Source organism: Chiloscyllium plagiosum, unplaced genomic scaffold (assembly GCF_037043375.1).
Source record: "Chiloscyllium plagiosum isolate Xiang-an unplaced genomic scaffold, Cpla_swu_hap1 HiC_scaffold_37, whole genome shotgun sequence".
Taxonomy (NCBI): domain Eukaryota; kingdom Metazoa; phylum Chordata; class Chondrichthyes; order Orectolobiformes; family Hemiscylliidae; genus Chiloscyllium; species Chiloscyllium plagiosum.
The window spans coordinates 37,822,503-37,849,134 of record NW_028270175.1 but is presented as its reverse complement, the minus strand read 5'-3'; the positions used below and the strand labels follow the sequence as shown (position 1 = coordinate 37,849,134).

The 26,632-nt window shown below is 42.5% G+C and overlaps 1 protein-coding gene across 1 annotated transcript in view; it reads left to right on the top strand.

Moving 5' to 3' along the window:
• nphp4 (nephronophthisis 4) overlaps nt 1–26,632 on the top strand; it is a 450,076-nt gene that overhangs the window by 318,499 nt on the left and 104,945 nt on the right. Inside the window, exon 15 of the mRNA XM_087980586.1 lies at nt 20,247–20,438. Within this exon, the coding sequence (XP_087836712.1) occupies nt 20,247–20,438 (192 nt within the window). The remainder of the gene's footprint in view (nt 1–20,246; nt 20,439–26,632) is intronic.

Sequence of the window (26,632 nt, the reverse complement as noted above, 5' to 3'; positions counted from 1 at the left end):
TCAACAGTGTTGATGAGGTTTTGCTGTGGCATTTTCATCCTCCTATCTGTCAGAATGATTCCATTCGAGGTAGTTAGCGAGTTTGGAAAAGATTTGTAGCTCAGGTTGAAGTTCTGGATGTAAGTTTGCTCGCTGAGCTAGAAGGTTCATTTTCAGATGTTTTGTCATCATACTAGGTAACATCATCAGTGAACCTGTGGTGGAGCACTGGTGTTGTGTCCCGCTTTCTATTTATGTGTTTAGGTTTCCTTGGGTTGGTGGTGCCATTTCCTGTTCTCTTTCTCAGAGGGTGGTAAATGGAATCCAAGTCGATCTATCAACAAACAGATTGACTTGGACCCCATTTACTACCCTCTGAGAAAAATAACAGGAAATGGTATCACCACAGGAAATGACATCATCAACTCAAGGAAACCTGAACACACAAATAGAAAGCAGGTCATAGCACCAGTGTTTCACTGGAGGCTCACTGATGATAATGTAGTATGGTGACAAAACATCTGAAAACGAACCTTCCAGCTCAACAAACAAATTTACATCCAATTTGAGGTAGTTTCTGTGTTAAGGCTCTCCACATTATGTCCATCTAGCCTAACTGGGGCATTGCCAAGCTGAAAATCAATGAACCATTCTTGAGAAGGAAGATTGTCTGCTATGGTACTGGCCAGTTGAAAAAGGCCAATTGTTGTTGGTTGAGTAATTTTTATTTGATTGGAGTAAGACACAACATGAACAGTAATGCCTATGTTTTTTCTTTTAATAGAATTTTACAGGATTATGAACCAAACACAATTTTTGTGATTTGCTTCTTAAAAATAACCACAATCTAAAACTTTGGGGTGCTGTGGAAACAAAAGCATTGCTGACTTTGGAAGAAAGAAGGTGATGATTTCATCAAGGAAAGAAGTGTATTATGTTCAGTGGAATGAATTCTGAAGGTATTAAGAGGAAATGTGTATTTGCGTTTTCTAGATAACATGTCAGGAGTGACTAAACCCATCATTAGGCAGGCTCCTATCTACAAAATACATGGAACAAATGAATAAAAAAGCATTTTGTGGCCATCAATGCCTTCAACCGCTGAATGAATGCCAGAGAAATAGCTTTCCAATCTGGGACATCAGGGGATAATTTTAATTTGTATATTCTTAATAATGTAATTGGCAGGTTATGGGTCCAAGCTCCATTTCATAACTTGACCACATAAACACAGACTGACAATTTGCCGCAGTGCTAAGGAAGTGCTGACACACAGGTGAAATATGAAGCCAAGGGTTCACCTTCCTGTTCCAGTGCATGTAAAAAAAATCAGATTGCCAAAGCTGATAGGTAACAATTATCCCTCAACTTAGCTCATCAAATAGAAGCAGCTTACATGTATAATTGCCAAATATCAGCAATCAAGCATCCAGCATATAAAAATGCTAAACACATTCTAGCATGCTTTTAGAAAAAATGCAGCAAGACAAGTAGGCTGCGGAACTGCTACATTGAGCTGAGAGTTCTAATCTGTGTTTTTATAATGTGCTGAATATTGTGTACAGCCCACCACCTACTGTCCTCACAAACGATGGAAATGATCAACATCTGTTATCGAAGGGCACCTTGTCATGCATTTCAACAGAGACTCCCACATTTGAGAAGACTCTTGGTTTCCAATTGAGCAATTGCTTCAGAGAGAGAGAGAGAGAGCGAGAGAACCTATCTCTCCCCCACCTTTACGTAGATGCATAAGAAATAGAACAGGAGGCAGTCATTCAGCCCAACAAGTTGCTCCCCCATTCAACTTGACCATGATTAATCTCTACTTCAGTGCTATTTTCCCACAATATCCTTGCAGCCCTTGATGTCTGTAGTATCTAAAAATCTATCAAACTCAGTGTTGAACATATTCTATGATGGAGGTGCTACTGTACTCTGGGGTAAGGAATTCTAAAGATTCAGCAGCCTCTGAGTGAAGAAATTTCTCCTCATCTCATCCACCTCTTATTATAATTCTGCATTCCCTTAGTCTAAATTCCACAGCCAAGGAAATGTCCTTCTTGTATCTACCCTATTGAGACATAAGAATGTAAGAAATAGGATTAGGAATAGGCCTTTCAGCCTCTCAGGCCTGCCCCACCATTCTGTAATGTAATATCAATCTGCCCAGGCCTCAATTAGTATTTCATGCCAGATTCTTATAGTGTGCAACTCCTCGATATTTCAAAGATCTATCTACCTCCTCCTTAAATACTTAAGTGATCTAGTCTCCAAGATTCTCTGGATAGAGAATTCCAGACATTCAATACACATTGAGAAGAAACTCCTTCACAGCTCAGTTTTAAATGAACCTCCCCTTATTATGTAACTATATTCCCTAGTTCGGATGCCCCCAGTAGTGGCAACATTTTTCCAGCATCTACCCCATTAGAATCTTGTGTCTCAGTACGATCACCTCTCTTTCTTCTGAAATCTAATGAATAAAGGGCCAACTTGTTTAGCCATAAGTCATCCCCATCATCCCAAGAATCAACCTTGTGAATTTTTTTTGAGCTGTGTCTTATGCCAAGATATTCTTTCTTAAATATAGGGACCAAAACTGTATGCAGTATTCCAGCCATGGCCTCACCAATACCTTGTGCAGCTGTAACAAGACTTCCCAATTTTAAACTCTAACCTCCTAGAAATAAAAGCCAAAAATCTATTGCCTTCTTGATTAATGCTGCATCTGTGTGCCAACCTTTTGTGTTTCATGCACAAGAATACCCAGATCCCCCTGTGTTGTGCTTTTTTGGAGTCTCTTTCCATTTAAATAATAGATTGCCTTTTGCTTCTTTCTACCAAAGTGCACGACATCCCATCAAACTTTCCTCCATTAAACACCATCTGTCAAGTTTTCACTCACTCATTCACCCGATCTGTATCCCCCTGAAGATTCCTGATGTCCTCATCACAATGTGCCTTGCCACCTATTTGTGTATCATCAGCAAATGTGGAGATGTCTCATACTCTTTCCCTCCTCCAGATCACTTATATAAGTAGTAAATAATTGAGGGTACAGGACTGATCCTTATAGCACTCCATAATTACGTCTTTCTAACCTGACTAAGACCGTCTGTTGTTTGTGTGTTAACCAATCCTCTATCCACACTAATCCACACTACTGTGAGCTCCTATCTTGTGCAATAACTTTTTTATGTGGCATCTCATTAAATGTCATCTGGAAATCAAAATATACCCCATGTTCCACTTTATTAATTTTGCTTATTATATTCTCAAAGAACTCTAACAAATTTTCAAACATGATTTCTCCTCTTACAAAGGAGAAAGTGAGGTCTGCAGATGCTGGAGATCAGAGCTGAAAATGTGTTGCTGGAACAGCGCAGCAGGTCAGGCAGCATCCAGTGCCTGACCTGGATGCTTCCTGACCTGCTGCGCTGTTCCAGCACCATTTTCAGCAGCTTCCCTCTTACAAAGCCATGGTGACTCTCCATGATTGCATTAAGCTTTTCTACACTTCCTGCTATTTCTTTCTTACCAATGAACTCCAGCATTTTCCCAACACGGGAGTTTAGGCTAATTGGCCTGTAGTTTTCCTGCTTTCTGACTCTCTTTCTTTTTGAACAGGGAATCAGGTTGCACGTTTTCCAATCTGTTAGAACCCTCCCAGGATCCAATGTGTTCTGCAACAATACCTCCACTGTCTCTGCTGCCACTTCCCTTAAAACCTTTGAATGCAGACCATCAGGACCTGGTGTGAGTCAAAAAGTGTGGTGCTGGAAAAGCACAGCTGGTCAAGCAGCATCCAAGGAGCTGGAGAGTTGATGTTTTGGGCTTAAGCTTTTCACCAGGTCCTGATGACAGGTCTATCTTCAGTCTGATTAGTTTGTCAAATATTTTGTCCACTGCTTGTAAAAAAAAAAGAACAAGAGAAAATAGATTTAAAGTGTTGTGCAAATAAATCAAGGTGATGGAATAAAGACTTTTTCATGCAATGAATACTTAGGCGATGTAATGCATCGGCTGGAAATGTGGTGGATGCGAGTTCACTTGGGACATTCAAGAGGGCATTGGTTGGTTATTTGGATAAAAATGCTATGTATGGATATGGCCAAAGGCAGGAGATTGACACTACGGAATAAAACTGGTGCATGATGGAAGGAAAGACCGCCTTCTGTTCTGTAGCAAGCCTGTGACAGAAACTGATAGATACTTTTATAAGACCTTTTGTCTCTTTGGTACCTTACTTATCTGATATCTTTGGGATGTTTGCAGTGTTCTTCACTGTGAAGACTGAAGCAAAATATTGGTTTGAATTTTCTGCAATTTCCCCATTATTAGTTCCCTATTTGCATCCTCCAAGGATTCAATTCTTACACTCATGAGCTCCTTGTTTTTATATTTCTTGCAAATTTACTTCCACAATGAATTTTCTCCCTTTTAATTTGCTTTTTAGTCATTTGATGCTGATTCCTAACAATATTTCTAATCCTCTGGCCACCTCCTATTAGTTCTCTCTGTCTTGTATTCTTAGTTTTGATTGAATATTCACCTTTGTTAACCACAGGTCGTTCATCCTTTTCATTGAGTTATTTTTTCAACCAGAATAAATGTTTGCTAAGTGAGATGGAATGTTTGTTTAAATGTCTGCCAGTGCTCATCTACTGACACTTCCTGTAGTCTGTTTTCCCAACCCACTTTAGTCAATTTGTTCTTGTAACTACCCTGGGTTGAGCTCCAAATTGCTCTCCTTTGAACAAAATTTGAAATTCTGCTGCCCACCGGAGGTTGCTAAATTACGAGATCTCTTATTAATCCTACCTCAGTACAATGAGTAGATTTTAAAAAAGCCTAGTCCTGTGTTGCTGCAATAAATAATCCCTGATGTTAAAGGGAGGGATGGTTCATTTCCTGTTTATAAAGCATCAGATCACTTTGTGAAAGCAAGCAAACAAAACTTTCAAGACAGATAAGAGACTTTCTATGACTTTAATTGCTTTACAAACATGGTTTAGAAGAGATGGGGGCATATGTGCTGAAAGTTCTCCAGCAACAGCCTCAAGACTGTATTTTCCGGTCCACACCTTGTTGTGTCAGTTGAAGGGACAATTTACCTCTCCTGAGGAAGAAGAAACCTTCTAGCAGGACAGGTTGCACCAGTTTTTTCTCAGTAAAGTATCTTCTGTGAACCAGAACATTCCAGAAATCAGTACCTTGAATTTTGTCACAAACTCCGAAAGCTGAACTGTTTATTCCATTAGACCAAGTCTAACTGACTCTCATCTAAATTGAAGCCTCATTTGAAGATCTGATCAGTTCAACAACAATTAGCATTGTGATCTCTACAATGGGAAATTGACTAGCCTGTGCAAAGTCTTCACATTTTTTACTCTTTGATTTCAGGCCCCTGAGCCATCAAAGCATTTCTGCCATTTGCCTCTTTTGAAAACCTGTGTCATCCTTGCAGTATGTATTGTCTTGTTTGTTGTATGAATGTGTGTTTGGGATAAAAGTGATATAGTTCTATTCTGAATAGTATCTTAATTGTGAAATAGTTTTGTCACTTATTGTAAGAACAAATTACTCAGCCATTAGAATTACAACACCAGATTTACAATACATTTTGGAATGTTCTGAAAGACAATAACCTTTGATATAAATGTCTTTCTGATTGCTGCATTACTGCCATTTGTGTTGCCTCTGTGAGCATTTGTTCAAAATTATGCACATTGTAAAAATTCATATGATGTTTTGTGGGATTCTTGACAGTGACTGTCTCCAAATAAGGAGTGGTGGTTCTCAGTACATAGCTTAGCAAGAATCTTCCATTGCAGAGCAGGACTAACTTATTGATCAATTTAGGATAGCTGACAGTCTTATCGAAAAATCCCCCATTCATCTCAAAGTGCTGACAAATTGTCAGCAATGCCTTTGAGATAATCAATCACAGCTCAACCAAGTGAGCTAGTATCCTTGAATCACCAATATTGCCAGCATAATTATTTGATGTTGTAATCTTTTAATAGACTTTTCTATTGCCTGCTATCTGTACACTGAGAGAGTGAAGGCTGTGAGATGCAGATACTCTAGACCAGCTAGTCACTTCTCCTTTAGCTGGCAGATTGTAATCTATTAAATGTATGGTCTAGGTACTTGCTGTTGCCTTGAACAGATGTATGCGCTGTTAAAGCTATGCATTTTATGAACTTGCAGGTAACTATTAGTTTCAGCTTATGTTTGCTGTCATGTTGTTCAGGTTTTGCTTTCACATGCAGACGGAATGGAAGTGCACCAGTGAAGCAGAGACTTAATTAAAAGGTTCAGTAATTTTAAATATTTTCCCCCAGTTGCACCATAAACCACTGTTGCAGAAGATGCTAAAATCATCCGAGTTGACCATGTGGAATATTCAAACCTTGGAAAACCTATTGGAAACCGAATTTGAAAACCAAAACCTCTTTCACTGCTTGTTTCTTGCAGAGTCAGTGCATTTACAGTTTAGGATGTGCACTGCATGGTTATGTTATGCAACTTGATTACAGTCAAATCACCAGTGAAGATGTACATGATTTGGTTTCAATATGTTACATCTTCTCTTTCTATTTTACACCTTGTGTATTCTACAGCTTATAAACATCTAAAACTTGAGTCAAAACTTGACTTAATTGCTAAATGAAGCCGACTGAATGTAAAAAGTATTGTTTAAAAGACTGTAGATTTGACACTTGAGTGTTTCAACAGTTCTTTAACCCTTCAGAAAGCTTTGACAACGCTGGGACTCCAGCCGAAGTACATTCACTACTACTGCTGTCAATCAAATGAACATGTACATTTAAATATCCAAAATAAGAAAGAAGAAAGTAAGAATTCACTTACCACCCATCTGCTATTGGTCTTGATTCCTTTTCACTTCTCTATTTTGGTCCCTTCACGAAAATGAGCAAAAGGTGATTGAAATATTATCATTTTGAGCATCAAGCCTGTCCGAATGGATTTCACAATAATTCAATGTGTGTGACACACTTTGCAATGTTCTGAAGGTGAAGCAGGATTTAACATTAAATACAATTGTTTCTTTCTGGTTCTTGGGAAACTGGCATATTTTGAGTCCCTGAGAGATTTTGCACAATATTATACATGTTGGAAAAAATAATGTGCTATTTTGTGGGATTCTGCCAAGCCACCTGACCAAGCAAAAAGGACTGGTGCTTCTCAATACATGGAATCGCAAGAACCCTCTGCTATAGAGCAGCAATAACTTATTGATTGTGCTGTTGACCTTTATCTGAGTTTTGGATTACAAATCATGTTAAATGCTCAGACTTTTACTGAAACGATATGACACAGTCATTGACAACCTGTGAACTGGAATGTGGCATAAGTTCCTCAAGTGTTTCATTTATCAGTGGCAGGAAAATAATTCATAGAATCATATAACCATAGAATCCCTACACTGTGGGAGCAGGCCGCTGGGCCTATCGAGTCCACACTGACCTTTTGAAGAATATCCCAATCAGACCCACCCCGCTACCCTATCCCTGTTACCCTGCATTTCCCATGGCTAACTCACCCAGCCTGCACGTCCCTGGACACTAGCACAATTTAGCAATAACCAATCTGTCTAACCTGCATGTCTTTGGACTGTGGGAGGAAACCGGAGCACCTAGAGGAAACGCATGCATACACACAGGGGAATGTGCAAACTCCACGTAGACAATCACCTGAGGTGGAATCGAACCCAGGACCCTTGCGCTGTGAGGCAGTAGTGCTAACCACTGAGCCACTGTGCTGTCCAAGGGGGCATGGGGGATGATCAGAGGCATTGTCAATGATACAGATTTTAAAGAAGCTTTTGGAAGCAGGAAAGAGACATGATGGATTATCTATTCCCATGCCTTGTACAATGTGAGATTGAGGGCCTTTTGGTACCTTGTGGATAGAGACCCAATTTCTTCCCGTTCCTTCAGAGAACCTTGGAAATCTCTGTAATATTGAACCATTGTTTTGAGTTCATTTTCAAACAGTATTCCCCAAAGCATTCCAGTCCTTGCTGCGGCAAGAATGCATCTAAACTTTATTAGGTTCAGGCTAGCTTCAGGTTATGCAGGCTCCCTTTGAGTGCTGCATGCCTTGAGTATACTTTCCTTCACTCACCTCAACCATTTAACTGTCCCCTTTGAGCTGGCCTGCATCGTGCTATCATTCCATTTAGCAGCCGGCATGAGATTTGTGGGCTGCCTTTGTCAAAAGAAGATGGTACAACTTGATTGCTACTTGTGTTCCCTGCTTCTTATCCAACTGTTTTCCCCTAAGTCTATGATACAGAGCCCAAAATGCTTTGATACGGGAGTGTGGAATGCACCATCCGAGTTTGTGATTGAAGCAAAGCATTTTGTTTTATTATCACCATTTAAGAATCCATTATATAACGTAATTTGAACAAATGGAAGACCCATTCCACTGGCATCAAGTCATTGCAAAGAGGGAGGGACATATGGATGAACAGGAGTTATTGACAGTATGTATGTGGAACGAGGCCTGCAGGTGACATTGCATTGAGGAATTCTTCTGTCTATCTGCTTTTCCTTCCCATCATTGCTCCTTCTAGCAAGAGAATGTTCCATTGCTGGTAGAGGTCCCAGTGAACTGCTTAGCTCCCTTACTTAAGACCTTCTATCAAGGTCTCTATTGTTGCTGGAGGTCCCAGCAGCAGGATGGAAGGAAAAGCTGATAAATGGGTATGGGAACAACTGAGTTACTGCTCCTATACTTGGGGAGAATATGCACCATTTCAGACTGATTGAGTCAAGGGGCCGTGTTTATGCATTGTCATTTCTGTATAATTCTATATAATTCCAAGAAAATTGGATAAAGTAGGAAAGTAGCAATTTAATTTTTCTTATCCAGTCAACAGCTGAAAATTAGGGCACATTTTCAGATGATGCTTTGGTCATCTGTCCATAAGATCAAAAACTTACGTACTTTGAGGAATTTGAATTGTTGACTATCTTGAGAGATCATGTTCAAATATGATCCTTCCTGGAATCCTCACCCAATGAAACAAATGGGTGTGGTGCTGGTTAATATATTTTAAGAGTTCCCTATAAACAAGAGTGAATGTTAATCAGACATTCTAAAAAGGAATTGTAAATGAACTGCAGAGATTCGTTAGCCACACACTGACAGTGATTAAAGGTCATTTCACCTGGTTATTGCAACCTTTATTTCGAGAGTGATGAGATCACGAAGAAGAGTAAGCTCTTATTTAAATGTAATGGATCACTTCTCTTGACAATTTTATGGGAACCGCAATTGAACTTGTGTGAATGGATTAGCTGGTGCATTAAATTTGTTTTGGGAAAGTATTTAATGAAAGCATTTTCAAAAATATTAAGGCTCAGGAAGTGCATGGTGAATTAGTTTATTGAATTGAGAAGTATCTGGAGAAAGCAGAAAATGATAAATGGAAGAAATTTTGTTGTGGCGTGACATGAATTAGTGGAGTACCCTAGAGGTCTTTTCTGAATCCCCTGCTGTTTGTGATATTTATGAATTTTCGGTAGTATTGACTGCTGGGCTAAGTTTATGAATGATTACCAAAGTGTTCTCAATTAATCACGTGGCTGGGTTAATTAATGACAGATCAGTTTTAATGTGAATAATTGAAATTGGACTAGAACAAGAAGCGTGAAATGTATGCATTAAGTGTACTTTACAAAATGGTTTGATTGTGAGAATGTGAAGTCAAGGGGAATTCCAGTGATTCATACATGGAATGCTGAGGATAGTTTCTGAGAATAATTTCTGGGATGGATTGCTACCTAAATACAGGTCTTTATAATGCATTTGCTCCAAATATCCAACCAGAAAGAAAAAACTTGCAAGACTAATCAATGTACCTACATATATTTCAAAGATATTTAATGAATCAAATGGACCTTGTCACCTTGTATCAAGCATTCGTGAGGCGAGACCACATTTGCTATTTCTATAGGTTGTCTGTCAGCTCGCTATTCAGGGAAGATATCCTTGGATGAAAAATAGACAGTAACTCTGTTGACCACAGGTACACCACTGACCATTGAATCTTGACGCCATAGTCAATTACATATTGGTATTCATGTCCATGGTACTTCAGGTGGGCAAGAGACATTGTCTGGCTATATTGTTAGTGTTGGAGAACTAGATGGAGATTTTTTAAAAAAAACCTATAATACACACATTCATTTCTAAATAGCCTCCGGGTTGTCAAAATGTGGAGTTGGAAAACGCACAGCAGGTCGAGCAGCATCGCAGGAGCAGGAGAATCAACGTTTCACCAGTCCTGATGAAGGGTCCTGTCTGTGATGTCAGCTCTCCTGCTCCTCTGATGCTGCTGGATCTGCTGTGCTTTTTCCAGCTTCACATTTTATCGACACTGATTTTCCAGCATCTGCAGTCCTCTCCATCTCCAAGTCTCCTGTTGTCAACCACTCTGTGAATAATTCCAACAGAGAAGACCCAGCTGTATAAATTTTCAATCCTCTGTTTCCTTAAGCAGTGGTACACAGATATCCCTTGTGTTCAAACACATTTCAGGACAGATATTGGCAATTTTCTTTAATTACCCCGTACATGCATCTATACAGCAATATAACATTCTCGGCATATTAGGGACTTCCCATATCACTGGAACATGTTGACATGCAGAAAAGTGGACTGGGGAACAATTCTATCTTGATTTTTGATGTCCCCCCACAAGTTCTAATTCTTGTGTGACTACATGTTCATGAGAAATCCCTTTCTCAAAAGGGACTGTAATGGTTTTCTACAGAATTAGAGAAGAATGGTAAACTACTGGCAGTATTTTAATTTCAACTTCATGAGGCTACAGCTCAAGCTCCTATCTATTGGCTGCAACCTGACAGAGGAAGGAGGCAGGAGGCATTGAAAGTGAGGGGTGTTGTCACTGCCATCGATATCCAATGCAAATCTGCTGTCACTTAAGTCCCTTGAGAGGGTGATTAATAACAGCTTCAGGATCTATTTCCTCCTGCAGACACCAGGTTGTCTATCCATTAGGTAAGTATGTGCAAGCTGCATGTCAGTTAGAGACTGGGAGCTGCCTCAGTCTGCAATTATGTTTGCACGATTAATTGATTGGACATGGGTTGGGGAGTGTCTGCTGACACCCAACACACTGCTCTTGCTCCTGATTCCATCATCCTCCTCTCCCCAAAACCCTTTCCTTGCAAGAAATCCATCCCTCTCCAACAGCACCTACATTTGTTGCTGTGTTGCTTCCATACCCTGGGAGTCGAGGTAGTGTTGTTCCGACAGGAGACATAGCCACCTCCATACACTGCAGCTACTGGCAGGCAGGGCATCAAATTCTGGATTCCTCCTTTAGGAGGAAGGTGTCTATCTCAATGGGCTGAGGATGTGGCAGGTTTCCCTTCTGAGAGTGAGCATGATAGCTCAGTGCTTTTGCCAGCTTCACCTCAGACGCTAAGCTAAAGGAATCTACCTATAGGTTCTGGTAAACGTAGGAACAAGAATAGTCCTGTTCAAACCTGTTCCATCATTCAGTTAGATCATTACTGATCTCTATCTTAATTTAATCTATTCTCTTCTGTTTTACAACTTTTAATAACCCTGCCCAACAAAAATCTACCAATTTTGGCATTTTCAAATGAATCCCAGCGTTAAAAACTTCTTGGAGGAGAATGTTCTGAGTTTCCATTATCCCTTACAAGAAGAAGTGATTCCTGACATCAGCCTTCAAATCGTCTATCTCTACTTGAAAGTTTATTGCTCCATATTCTGGACATTCTCACCAAAGGTAACAGCTTCTGCCTATCTACCCTATGAACTCTTTTAATCACCTTAAGTATGCAAGGAAAGGATTTAGCAACATTAGTGGGAGCAATCAACTCTCCCTCAATACAATCGTAGAAAGTAGCTAAAGGAAGAGTGCAGCAACTTGAAAGATTGATCAGGGTCATGACTCAATTTGTTTAAGGCATTAATAATGTACATGTGTTATTGGTTACACAAATTGACCGAGCAGTAAGAATTAGAAAAAGTGATTTTCTGATGTAGTATTAGATATGTTTAGCATACTTCATCAACTGCAATGAACGTAGTACTGATTAACTTCTTAAACATGAGGTGAGTATATATCAAGCTGAAGAGGGATTAAATGTTTTAAATTGAGATGGGGGTAATTTACTGTGCTATGGAATATAATGGAGCCTGACCTGCAAGGACCATCACACTATTACCCTTGGAAGGTCAGGCAGCATCCAAGGAGCAGGAGAATCGACGTTTCGGGCATAAGCCCTTCTTCAGGAATGAGGAAGGTGTGCCAAGCAGGCTAAGATAAAAGGACCCCACCACCAAGGATATATTTCCCTCCCCTCCCCTATCAGCGTTCTGGAAAGACCACTCCCTCCGCGACTCCCTCGTCAGGTCCACACTACACACCACCCAATCTCCACTCCCGGCACCTTCCTCTGCAACCGCAAGAAATGCAAAACTTGCGCCCACACCTCCCCCCTCACCTCCCTCCAAGGCCCCAAGGGATCCTTCTATATCCGTCACAAATTCACCTGCACCTCCACACACATAATTTACTGCATCCGCTGCACCCGATGTGGCCTCCTCTACATTGGGGAGACAGGCCGCCTACTTGCAGAACACCTCTGGGACACCCACACCAACCAACCCAACCGCCCCGTGGCTGAACACTTTAACTCTCCCTCCCACTCTGCCAAGGACATGCAGGTCCTTGGCCTCCTCCATCGCCAGACCATGGCAACACAACGCTAGAGGAAGAGTGCCTCATCTTCCGCCTAGGGATGAATGCAGATTTCTCCAGCTTCCTCATTTCCCCTCCCCCCACCTTATCTCAGTCCCAACCCTCGGACTCAGCACCGCCTTCTTGACCTGCAATCTTCTTCCCGACCTCTCCGCCCCCACCCCCTCTCCGACCCCACCCCCTCTCCGACCTGTCACCCTCACCTTAACCTCCTTCCACCTATCGCATTCCCAACCCCCCTCCCCCAAGTCCCTCCTCCATACCTTTTATTTTAGCCTGCTTGGCACACCCTCCTCATTCCTGAAGAAGGGCTTATGCCCGAAACATCGATTCACCTGCTCCTTGGATGCTGCCTGACCTGCTGCGCTTTTCCAGCAGCACGTTTTTCAGCTCTGATCTCCAGCATCTGCAGTCCTCACTTTCTCCTATTACCCTTGGAAAACCACTTTGACGTAACTAGATAATATCGTATCTACCTGGCTTTTGTAACTATGAAAATTCACTTAACTAGCTTTTTGGAATGTTGAGGGCCTCATTGAATGGATTAAAGGGAAATTGTATCTTCCAATGAACTGGAAAGAATATTCATTGTCCTGAAATTAAAGATTGCTAATGAACCATATCAGATTGACACCTGGGAACATTCATGGTCTGAGAATGTGATTTATTTTTGGCTGAAAAATAATTATGCTTCTGTACATTGAGAGCTGTGAATTTACAAGCTGTGCATTGAGGAGCTAGCCCAATTTCCTCATGGCCCTTAACGTATGACCATACAAGAATAGGACTGTAAACAGTAGCATTTCTGATTGGTATGTTCACCAAGCCAGAGCTCAGCCCCAAACCCTTGCCTTCTCTAATTTCTTCACCATCTTTCCTCATATACCATCAGAGGCCTTTTAACCTGGAGAGGGAGGAATGTGTCCAGGAGAGAGGCAACCTTGAAGAGAAGGGAGTGATGAAGAGGAACCAGTAACCAAGAAGAGGAGTGGGAGGTGGGTGGTGCAGGGATCAGAGAAGTGTAACTTGGAGAGGTGGGAGACAATCAGGAGGAGTGCAGGCAGTGTTCAGCATCAGTCTGTGTAATTTTAATGTGGAGTCGAGGTGGAAACCCACTATATCTTCTGCTTCATATTCACCTCAGAAATCTTTTTTAAACTTGCCCCATCGTTGGTCCTCTGCAGATGATGGAAAGGAACCACATTTACTTGAACACAGTTCTCTTAAAACTAGCTGTTTCCAAGACAGTGCATTTTTACAAGCATGTTGACTATTTGGATGTCCAAACTGACCAGCAACTGTTTCAGATCAAGGCGCTATCTACCACTTGTCTTTACCAATACGGCTGACAGAATACTTTATGTGCACAATGAGTGTGCTCTTGTTACCTGCCATATTGAATGCTTTGGTCCCATTTGTGCCTGAAAGTAAGGTCCATATATTTCTATTTTCACGTATTTATTGACATTGCAATTAAATAGCTAACAAAAGAATTCTGTTTGAATCCATAATGTTTTAACTTAAGACTTGGGTTTCTACAGTGTTAACAAATAATAGATTTCTCAGTTTTCTCTTGACTATGAATATAAATCGTGTTTTTTATGGATAATCAATGGTAAACACTTCAAAGCGATACATAAAATTTCTCATTTCCTCATAAATTATTTCTTTGAAAGCACAGTAATGGACAAGTAATGATTGCTGTTGTACTAAATGCACGATTTGAGTCCGGTGATGTGTGCAGCTGCAGTTTCAGAGAGATTTAGTTCACCCAGAGTTTAGGGCCCAAAAACATCTCCAATTTATTGAGATCTGTGGGGGTGAGATTTTAATTTATAAACAATTTATTTTTTCTATTCACTCATGAGGTGTGGGCGTTGATAGCTAGGCCAGCACTTATTCCCCATCCCTGCTCACCCTTCAGAAGGTGGTGGTGAGCTGCCTACTTGACCTGCCGCAGTCCACGTGCTGTAGGTCAACCCACATTGCCACGAGGGGGGGGGAATTCCAGGATTTTGACTCAGTGATAGGGAAATAATAGCAATATATTTGCAAGTTAGGTTGGTGAGTGGCTTGGAGGGGACTTACAGGTGGTGGTGTTCTCATGTATCTGCTGCCCTTTTCCTTCTAGATCGAAGTCATCGTGGGTTTGGAATGTTTGGCAAATACCGACAAGGCATCTTTCAGATGGTACACACTGCTGCTACTGAGCGTCAGTGGTGGAGGCAGTGGATGCTTATGGATGTGGTGCTAATCAAGCAGGCTGCTTTGACAAGCTTCCTGAGTGTTGTTGGAGCTGCACCCATCCAGGCAAATGGGTGTTTCATCACATTCCTGACTTGTGTCCTTGTATATGGTGAACAGGCTTTGGAGAGTCGAGAAGTGCATTACCCACCATAGTATTCCTAACATCTAACCTGCTGTTGTAGCCACTGTGTTTATATGGTGAGTCCAGTTAAGTTTCTGGTTAATGGTAACCCCAAGGATGTTGCTAATGGGGGGTGGGGGGTCAGTGATGACAACACCATATAATGTCAAGGGGCAGTGATTAGATTGTCTCTTATTGGAAATGATCATTACCTAGCAGTTGTGTGGCATGAATGTTACTTGCCACTTGTCAGCCCAAGCCTGGATATTGTCCAGATTTTGCTGCAATTGGTTATGGACTGCTTCAGTATCTGAGGAGTCATGGATGGTGCTGAACATTGTGCAGTCATAAGCAGATGACCCCACTTCTGAACTAATGATGGAGAGAAGATCATTGATGAAGCAGCTGAAGATAATTAGGCTGAGGACACTACCCTGACGAACAGGCTGACCTGGCTGGGATGACTGATCTCCAACAACTGCAGCCATCACCCTACGTGACACATATGACTCCAGTCAGTGGAAAGTATTCCCCCAATTCCGTTGACACCAGTTTTGCTCAGGCTTCTGTTGCCACATTTGGCCAAATGCAGCCTTGGTGTCAGGAACAGTCACTTACACCTCACTTCTGGAATTCAGTTCATTTGTCAATGTTTGAACCAAGGCTAGAAAGAGGTCAGGAACTGAGTGGCCCTGGCAGAACCCAAACTGGACTGGGGAAGGGTTCTACCTTTGTTGTGGTTGAAGGGGTGGAGTTCTAGGGCGGAGGTGAGGGAAGTGGAGGAGATGCACTGGAGGGCATTGTTGATCACATGGGAGGGGAAATTGCGGTCCTTGAAATAGGAAGCCATCTGGGATGTGCTTGAGTGGAATTGCTCCTCCTACGAGCAGATACAGCGGAGGAATTGGGAGTAAGCAGGTTATTGCTGAGCAGTTATTGCTGAGCAGGTACTGCTTGATAGAACTGTTGATGACACCTTCCATCACTTTACTGATGATCGAGAGTGGACTGATGGGACAGTAATTAGCTGGGCTGGATTTGTCCTGCTATTTGCGTACAGGACGTACCTGCACAATTTTCCACATTGTCAAGTAGATGTCACTAATTTAGCTGTACTGGAAGCGCTTGGCTAGGGGAGTTGCAATTTCTGGAGCAGAACTCTTAGTGCTATTTCCAGAATGTTGTCATTGCCCATAGTCTCTGCAGTATCCAGTGCCTCCAACTATTTCTTGATATCATGAGGAGTGAGTCAAATTGTTGAAGGCTGGCATCAGTGATGATAGGGAATCACTGGAGGAGCTCATTCATTTACACAATTAAAATCACGCATCTTGTTTGAGACTTATCTTTGATGAGACAAGTATGGAGGTGGAGCAGTAATAAAAATGTGAAATGTGGCTAGGAATCCTACCTCTGTTTCTATGCTTCACTGTTTTCCTGAGGACAAAAGAGGGAGTGGAGTAGACCTTTGCTATTCATTAACAAGTACATTTTCTCATTCTTGGTGAGACAGACAGACCTAAAGAGCGAGGAGAAAGCAAGGATTGTGGATGCTGGAGAATTGGAGTCAAAAGGTGTGATGCTGGAAAACCAAATGATCAGGCAGCATCCGAGGAGTATAAGCCTTTCATCAGGAATGTAGGGGCGTGAATGGGGCTGAGAGATAAATAGGAGGGGGGGTAGCTGGGGAGGCGATAGGTAGATGCAGGTAGGGTGATAATGATAGGGCGAGTGGAGAGTGGAACGGTTAGCTGGGAAGGAAAATGGACAGGTAGGACAGTTCAAGAGGGCAATGCCGAGTTAGAAGGTTGGATCTGGGATGAGGTCGGAGAGGGAGGGGAGATGAGGAAATTGGTGAAATCGATGTTGATGCCCTGTGGTTTGAGGGTCCCAGGGCGGAAGATGAGGTGTTCATCCTCCAGGCATTGAGTGGCTTCAGTTTGGTGATGGAGGAGGCCCAGGACTCATATGTCCTTGACAGAGGGGGAGGGGGAGTTGAAGTGGTCAGCCACAGGGCAGTGGGGTTGTTTGGTATGTTTGTCCCAGAGATGTTCTCTGAAATGTTCCGTGAGTTGGCGTCCTGTCTCTCCAATGTAGAGGAGACCACATCGAGAGCAACGGACACAGTAGATGAGGTATTTGGATGGGCAGGAAAATCTCTGCTGGATGTGGAAGGATCCTTTGAGACCTTGGATGGAGGTGAAGGGTGAAGGTGTGGGCCCAGGTTTTGCATCACTTGCGGTGGTAAGGGAAGATGCCGGGAGTGGATGGTGGGTTGGTGGGGGGGTGGACCTAACAAGGGAGTTGCGGAGGGAATGTCTTTGCGGAATGCTAACAGGGATGGGCAATATATCTCTGGTGGGCCTGATTATAGGTGGCGGAAATGGTTAAAGGATAATGCGCTGTATCTGGAAATTCGTGGGGTGGAAGGTGAAGACTGGGGGATTCTATCTTTGTTGCGGTTGGAGTGGTGGAGCTCAAGGGCAGAGGTCGGGGAAGTGGAGGAGATGCGCTGGAAACCTTGTTGATCACATGGGAGGGGTAATTGCAGTCTTTCAAATAGGAAGCCTTCTGGGATGTGCTCGAGTGGAATTGCTCCTCCTGGGAGCAGATACGGTGGAGGTAGAGTAATTGGGAGCAAGGGATAGCATTTCTTCAGGAGAGGGAATGGGAGGAGTCGGTGAGTTTGAAGTAGATGTCCATGATCAGTTGGTCACTGAAAATGGAGACAGAGAGGTCCAGAAGAGTGGGTGATGTCTGAGATAGTCCAGATGAACTTGAGGTCAGGGTGGAAGGTGTTCATGAAGTTGATAAACTGTTGAACCTCCTCGTGGAAGCACAGGGTGGCGCCAATAAAGTCATCAATGTAACGGAGGAAAAGGTGGGAAATGGTGGCGGTGTAACCACAGAAGATGAACTGTTCCATGTACCCGACGAAGAGGCAGGCATGGCTTGGGCCCATGCGGGTGTCCAACACTACCCCTTTGGTCTGAAGGAAGTGGGAGGATTTGAAGGAGGCGTTGTTGTGGGTGAGGACGAGTTCTGCCAATCAAATGTGTGTGTCGGTGTGGGGGTATTGATTAGGTCGGCGGGAGAGGAAGAAATGGAGGGCTTCGAGGCCTTCACCATGGTGGATGGACGGGTACAGTGATTGGATGTCCATGGTGAAGATGAGATATTGGAGGTCAGGGAACCAAAAGTCATGGAGTAGGTGGAGGGCATGGGTGGTATCCCTAATATATGTGGTGAGTTCCTGGACCAAGGAGGACAGGATGGTGTCAAGGTATGAGGTGATAAGTTCAGTGGAACAGGAGCAGGCGGAGACGATGGGTCGACTGGGGCAGTCAGGTTTGTGAATTTTGGCTGAGAGGTAGAACCAGGCGGTTTGGGGTTCCAGGACTATGAGGCTGGAGACTTGAGGAGCTGTCTGGAATTAGACAAGCTCAGTGGAAGTGGGGACAGTGCTGGCTGCCTTCTATAAGCTAAGTAAGCGCCCACATCTCTCAGTGGAGCTGAAAGGGTTATTGATGGCAGACAGAGGAACTATAAATTACCATTACTGATGCAGTCGACAACTAAAACCAGAAGTACAGGTTCCAGATATAGTTTGTTTTGAGCTCCCCAATTGATTTAGAAAGTGAATTTACACAAGTTCATTTAAAGCAGGACTTCCAGCCAGCTTAGCCAATGATGGCTAATCCTTACAAATCAGAAAACTCCCCTGTTTGAATTTGGAACTGTGCTTCATGAGCTGATCTCCGCCAAGTCTACATTGGGGAAAACTATCCTTGATGCATCTAGATGCCAAAGTTCCCCTCCCCTTTACAATTAAGACTCATGAGCTTTTGATGGAAGTCTCTCCACATAGATGTCTGAAGACAGACTTGAGCTAAGATATTTTGATACTAATAGTCACTTGGGTGGAGTAGCATCTCAGGAAGGCATGGAATCGCGGCTGCTTATGGCATGGAGGTAGGCCATTCAGCCCCCATTGTTTGTGTACTGCAAAGGAAAAGGAGAACTTTTGGAAGAAGCCAAATGAATCCAATTTCACATACATTTGTGCAGGAGAAATGTTTTCTCCCCAACCCCCATTTCCCTACTATAATCACTATCATATGATCAAATTCTGAAATCTTAAATCAAGTAAATATTAAGATTTGAAAGCAGCATGGCATTTTAAAGTATATTGTATGGACCTTGTTATACTGATTTTAACTAATTTTTAAACTTGAAGACTGCAAATCAATTCCAATCAACAAAAATAAAGGTGCCATCAGTTTTGAATGTATAGCACTGCATTGTGTTAACATGAGGATCGCATCGAAGTGAACTCAAGATGTCTTTACTCAGTAGGCATGATTTCACTTTTCTTTAACTTCGTTCACCCCAGCACCTCCACATCACGGGTTACAAATCAGTGCCATCTCTGAGCTGCAACTCACTGTTTTGTGATAGATCCTGTGTGTGATCTCACTTGTTACTATATTGTTTTGGTTGGTTTCGAGGTTTTGTCAAGACCTCTTTGAGGTTTTACATTTACTTAGTACCAAAATTGCTGAATTACAAAGGATTTTCTGTTTATTTTTCTCTCGTGATAACTGAGCTTATGACTCTTTCAGGTAATCTCAAATATTTAGAACGTGTACTTGATACAGCAGTTGTCCTGAGAGAGCCCTTCCTTGCTACTGTTTTCTAAACTGCAGTTACAAACTTACACTGTATCAGTGTGACATTGGTTTTTGGAAGGCTTTTGAGCAGGTTCATGCTGGTTAAGCTGCTGAAGTCCAATTCTGTTTTATATAATTTGTTCCTTCTGGAGCCAACTTCACTAAGGAGGATGAGGAAAAGGAAAATTTAGCCTCCCTTGCTGAAATAGATTTAACCTAAATGCTACCGGGGAAAGATTATTCTTCCGAATGAAAACAAAATGCTGCGGTTGCTGGAAACCTGCAGTAATCTGAAATCTTAACGTGTGAACTCTGTTTCTCTCTCCACAGGTGCTGCCAGACCTCCTGTTTTTATGAAGTATTCCTTCCAGCATTGCCTGAATTTGAGCTATCTTGGTATGTAACGATTGTTGTGTTTGATTCCTAGAGCTACCACTGTGACTTCAAGAGCAGCTTTAGCGCAGTTGCATGCTGTTGGCTTCCCTGAGATCCTAGATGATAACAATGAGCTGGCAACAGTGATTGACCCTGACGAACTTTCAAACTTTAATCTGCAGAAGGAAAAAGCAGACCGTCTTCAAAGCAATGAGATAATTCTTCAATTTCTAGCCTTCAGCAGGTAACACAAGGAGCAGTGTAAAGTCTAGATTCTTCAGTAACTGTTATCTTAAATAGCTGACGTGTGTTGACTTACTAAAATCTTACAGCTGTCAGGCATGAGGTCAGGCACATTGTTCACAATTTCTGCAAAACCTTTAGGGGCAAGCGTTACTTCACGAGGTCAAAGGGAAAGTTTGACAGTGACGGGAAGACAGTTTTTCTTTCCTAATATGTCCTTCAGGTTTGATACAAATTATGAGTAACAAATGCGAAATCTAATTCATGCAGGCCACTGTTAGATAGAATTACATAGAATGTATGACAGAGAAACTGATCATTTGGCCTGACTGGTCTGTTTGCTGCTCGTTATCTTTCTTTTGATCGAACCCAATCACACAATGTTTTATTCCTTTCTCCTTCATGTCCTTTTGGCATGGTAGCACAGTGGTTAGCATTGCTGCCTCACAGTGCCAAGGACCCAGGTTCGATTCTACCCTTGGTGACTGTCTGTGTAAGGTTTGCACATTTTCCCTGTGTCTGCGTGGGTTTCCTCCGGAAGTAGGGTTAGAGCTGATAAATTTTAAGAGTTCACAAGATAAATCCGATATACAACAGGCAGTGAAGTATGAATCAACCTTTTGAAGCCTCTAAAATGGGGTTGACTGAATGGGCAAGTTACACATGTGAATTCTGTTATGAAGCATTTCCATTAATGTCCTGTTGTGGTATCTGGTATTTGGAGCATTTTTTGAAATTTATTTACTGTGACTTGCACTGATTGTGTTGCATTGACTGACCAACACGGAGCACTGCATTTTTGGATGGCTAACTTTAAATCAACACCTTGTGTCCCCCGCTCAGATGGATGTAAAAGATATTGCAGCATTATTTGAAGAAGTGTAGTGCGGCCTTCCAGAGTCCTGGACAAATTTTCTCTCTCTCTCAGCATCTGAAGCATTGATTATTGATTGCTAGATTATTTGTGAGAGCTTGCTGTGCACAAATTGGTTGATGTGTGTCCTAGAAATGTCAGTGTTTACATTTCAAAATTAATTAATTGGCTGTAGAATGCTTTGGGATGTCTTGGAGCTGTTATTTTTGTGATGTAAACCTGAAAATCCATTTGTTTCTGAATTTCCAATTCTCTCTCTAATTTCCATCAAAGTACTTGTGTGTTTCAGAAGCACAAAGGCTATTGATGCATCTGCATGCAGTCTACAGGTTTTACAGTATATGGTGCTTCACTTGCCAGTGTATTGAATTATAGGGCTGTCGTTCCAAGTCAGGTGGAGAATACGGTATATGTCAGATTATTCTCAAGAGGTAGATGAGCCATTTTTTGTTTGATTTGCAGCTGCCCACTAACAGTATCCCATGCTGCTCACTAATGATGCTGTGATAAGAGTTTCGAGTGGCCAAACATTTTACCGGCAGCTGAACACTGCATGATAACCCTTCGCAACGTTTTGAGGAAGACATGAGGAGCTGCTGAATGTTTCATGGTTCAGTTGACTTTTTTAAGACCTCACCAAAAATCCTCTACAAGTGGCCCTGCTTTTTTGTTGAAATGAAGCATGTTATTTTGTAGTGATTTAGAATTACTGTTCGAAATTCAGGATATCGGCAAGTGCATTTTAATAACTTTCAGCAAAGCCAGAAATGTTGCCATTTGGACTTAGTAAAATATTTCGTGCCTGAGAACATAATAAATGGGTGACATGGTGGCTCAGTGGTTAGCACTGCTGCCTCACAGCACCAGGGTTCCAGGTTCAATTCCAGCCTCTGACGACTGTCTGTGTGGAGTTTGCACGTTCTCCCCATATCTGCGTGGATTTCCTGTGGGTGCTCCGGTTTCCTCCCACAGTCCAAAGATGTGCAGGTCAGGTGAATTAGCCATGCTATATGTTAGGTGCATTAGTCAGAGGGAAATGGGTCTGGGTGGGTTCCTCTTCAGAGGGTCAGTATGGACTGGTTGGGCCGAAGGGCCTGTTTCCACACAGGGTATCTATCTAAAGTTGGTTGGTGATCACCGGAGCTGGGGAAGGTCTTGTAGCAGCAGATGCCAAACTTGAGCTGGATATGCACAGTCAGTGGCTGTTTCGCACAGGTCAAACACAAATTTACTAGTTTAGATGGTTGTTGTGGTTCTGTTCGCCGAGCTGGGAATTTGTGTTGCAGACGTTTCGTCCCCTGTCCAGGTGACATACTCAGTGCTTGGGAGCCTCCTGTGAAGCGCTTCTGTGATCTTTCCTCCGGCATTTATAGTGGTTTGAATCTGCCGCTTCCGGTTGTCAGTTCCAGCTGTCCGTTGCAGTGGTCGGTATATTGGGTCCAGATCGATGTGCTTATTGATTGAATCTGTGGATGACCACTGCAACGGACAGCTGGAACTGACAAGCGGAAGCGGCAGATTCTAACCACTACAAATGCCGGAGGAAACACCACAGAAGCGCTTCACAGGAGGCTCCCAAGCACTGAGGATGTCACCTAGACAGGGGACGAAACGTCTGCAACACAAATTCCCAGCTCGGCGATCAGAACCACAACAACGAGCACCCGAGCTACAAATCTTCTCACAGACCTTGAGTTTAGATGGTTACATAGCTGTCTATGCTGTTTAAAGCAGAGAATTAATGCTGATCAGTTCCTGTCTGGTGGGGATTCTAGAATGAGTAGGCTTTATTTAAAATGAAGGGAGCTCCCATTTAGCACAGAACTTGAAAGGAGTTACTTGCCTCACTGTGGCTGGTGTTTGAAATTCCCTTCCCAGACATGAGTGCAGGCTAGAATAAAATATATTGCTTACAAATTTTTGATCAGCCAGGGAGTTGAGGGTTATAGGGACCAGTATAGGGTTATAGGGACCAGTATAGGGTTATAGGGACCAGTATAGGGTTATAGGGACCAGTATAGGGTTATAGGGACCAGTATAGGGTTATAGGGACCAGTAGGAAAGTGAAGCGACAGTAACAATCTGATCAGCCATGACCTTATTGAATTTAGTTCACAGATGCATTTTGGGAAGGAAATCTGCCAACCTTACCTAGTTTGGCCCATGTGAGAGTCCAGACCTTTAGCAATGTACTTGACTCTTATTGTTCGCTTGGCCTACCAAACCACTCAGTTCGAGTCGAATACAGTCATCGAGTCAATCAAACCCTTCGGTCTAACTTGTCCACGCTGACCAGATATCCTAAATTAATCTAGTCCTATTTGCTAGCATTTGGCTCATATCCCTCTCAACCCTTCCTATCCATATACCCGTCCAGATGCTTTTTTAAATGTTGTAATTGTTCCAGCCTCCACTATCATCTTCGGCAGCTCATTCCATACATGTACCATCCTCTGCATGGAAAGTTGCTCCTTTAGTTCCCTTTTAATTTTTTCTCTTCTCGCCTTAAAATCTATGCTGTCTAGTTTTGGACTCCCCTACCTTGGGGAAAAGACTTTGGTTATTCAGCCTATCCATGCCCCTCATGATTTTATAAACCTTTTTTATGTCACTCCTCAACTTCTGACCCTCCAGGGAAAATAACCCCAGCCTATTCAGCCTCTGCTCAAACCCTCCAATCTTGGTAATATCCTTGTAAGTCTTTTCTGAACCCTTTCAAATTTCACAACATTTTTCCTAAAGCATGGAGACCAGAATTGAACACAGTATTCCAAAAGTGGCCTGACTTAATATCCTGTACAGCCACAATATGACCTCCCAACTCCTATACTGAATGCATTGACCAATAAAGGCAAGTGTACTAAACGCCTTATTCACCACACCGCCAAGATATCTTTGTTCAGCAACACTCCTCAGGACCTTATCATTAAGTGTATAACTCCTGCCCTGATTTACCTTTCCAAAATGCAGCATCTCACATTTATCCAAATTAAATACCATCTGGAACTCCTCGGCCCATTGTCCCATCTGATTTAGGTCCGGTGAGTGATGGGTGATAAATGCTGGCACAGTCAGTGATGCTTGCATTCCTTGAATGAGTAAAAATTAAAACAGCTCAGAGGGGGCTGCTTCTAATATTTCTTAAATTCTTAGATTTGAGCATAGCGTATTTGGAACTTATCATTACAGAACTTTGGAGAAAGCAAATTAAAGTAGCACAGAGTGAATAATTGTGGGATTCGCCTTGTGACATTTCAATTTAATATTCTTACAGGAACAAGTGACACAAATGGCTCAATTTGGACTGTCTCTACAAAGTTAAATCTATGATGTATGAAGGAAACTGGAAATTGAGAGAAGTAGAAGGTCAATTTAAATCTTTAGCGTGCTGTCTGGTAGGATTTGTGAACATAGCTGCAGGGGTGTGTTATCATTGCTGATAAGCTCCACTATTGCATTGCTCAGCGTAACTGACCTTAAGAAAGGCCAGAGAGACAGAGTGGAAGATGATGCTCGGCATGAATGATTTTGAACATTAAATAAGGTAGAGCTGTACCAGTATGTTGAGTTGTCAATTCACCACCAGGATTATTGACAGATGGAGAGGGATTACTGTGCTTGCTATGTGCAGCAACGTCAGAAATATGCTGATGGATATTTCCTTTGTTCTGTATTTATCATAAAAGCCCTGGCACAAAGGAAGATGGTTGTGGTTATTAGAAGTGAATTATCTCAACCTCAAAACATCCGTGCAGGAGTTTTTCAGGGTAGTGAACTAGGCCCATCATAAGGTCAGAACTGGAATGTTCACTTATCTTTGCACAATGTTCAGCACCATTCACAATTCCTCAGATACTGAAGCAGTCTGTGATTCCATTTAGGAATATTAGATTAGATTAGATTAGATTGGATTACTTACAGTGTGGAAACAGGCCCTTCGGCCCAACAAGTCCACACCGCCCCGCTGAAGCGCAACCCATCCATACCCCTACATTTACCCCTTACCTAACACTACGGGCAATTTAGCATGGCGAAATCACCTGACCTGCACATCTTTGGACTGTGGGAGAAAACCGGAGCACCCGGAGGAAACCCACGCAGACACGGGGAGAACGTGCAAACTCCACACAGTCAGTCGCCTAAGGCGGGAATTGAACCCGGGTCTCTGGCGCTGTGAGGCAGCAGTGCTAACCACTGTGCCACCGTGCCGAATATCTGGATAATATTCAGGCTTTGACTGATAACACCTAAGTATCAGGCAATGTCCATTTCCAACAGGACGAATCTAACCATCTTCTCTTGACATTACCACCACTGAATTCTCCACGATCAATATGGTGGTGTTTACCACTGAAACTCACCTCCTAACTCCCTAAAGCCTGTCCGCCATCTACAATGTACAAGTTGGGAGTACTCCCCACTAGCCTGGATGGATGCAACTCCATCAATACCTAGGAAGCTTGACACCAACCAGCAAATAGCAGCCTGCTTGAGTGGAACTACATTCGCAATCTTAAGAAAGAGTCAGTCCTTCTACCTTCAGTGCACACTGTACCATCTATAAGACGCATCGCAGCAACTCCTCAAGTCTTCTTTAATAGCACCTTCCAATCCATTTCATCTACTATCTTGAAGAACAAAGGCAACAAACACATGGGAACAACATCAGCTCTGAACTTCTCTCTGAGTTACACGCCATACTGATTTGAAGATAATTCTGAATCCCTTCTCTGCTGCTGGACGATGTGGGAAGATAAGGGGATAGGCAGAATATGTATTCCACCATATTCTATTGAAGTTTCATTTTTAAATCTGCTGTGAAAAAATAATAGGAAACTTTCAAACAGAGGTGTTGATTAATGAGGCATGTTCAGCACTGTCACAGTCAGCGAATTCACTGTGCTGTCGGGTTGTATTTAATGGTGGTGATGTGTGACTCAGACATGTAACTGGACTGTGACTCAGATGGCTGTGAGATTCCAGGCCACCAATGATCAGGAATTACAGGGTAGGGAATGATGGAAGAGAACATGACTCCCCTTTCTGATGCCGGATCCTTTGATTAGGCATTGATGACTTTGAATAACCCACTGCATGGGTTTACTTGCGATTTTCCCAGCATGGAGTCTTCCCCACTTTGAATTGGGTTATTGCGAGCAGTCATTGGATTGGCCCTTTAATTGGTTGTTACATGGTCATGTAAGGCCTTGACTGGTGGAAGGGAAGGAAGGGGTCATTCAATCATGGGTTTAATTTGGATGGAGGTTGGGGTCCCCCTGGGCAGCACGGTGGCACAGTGGTTAGCACTGCTGCCTCACAGC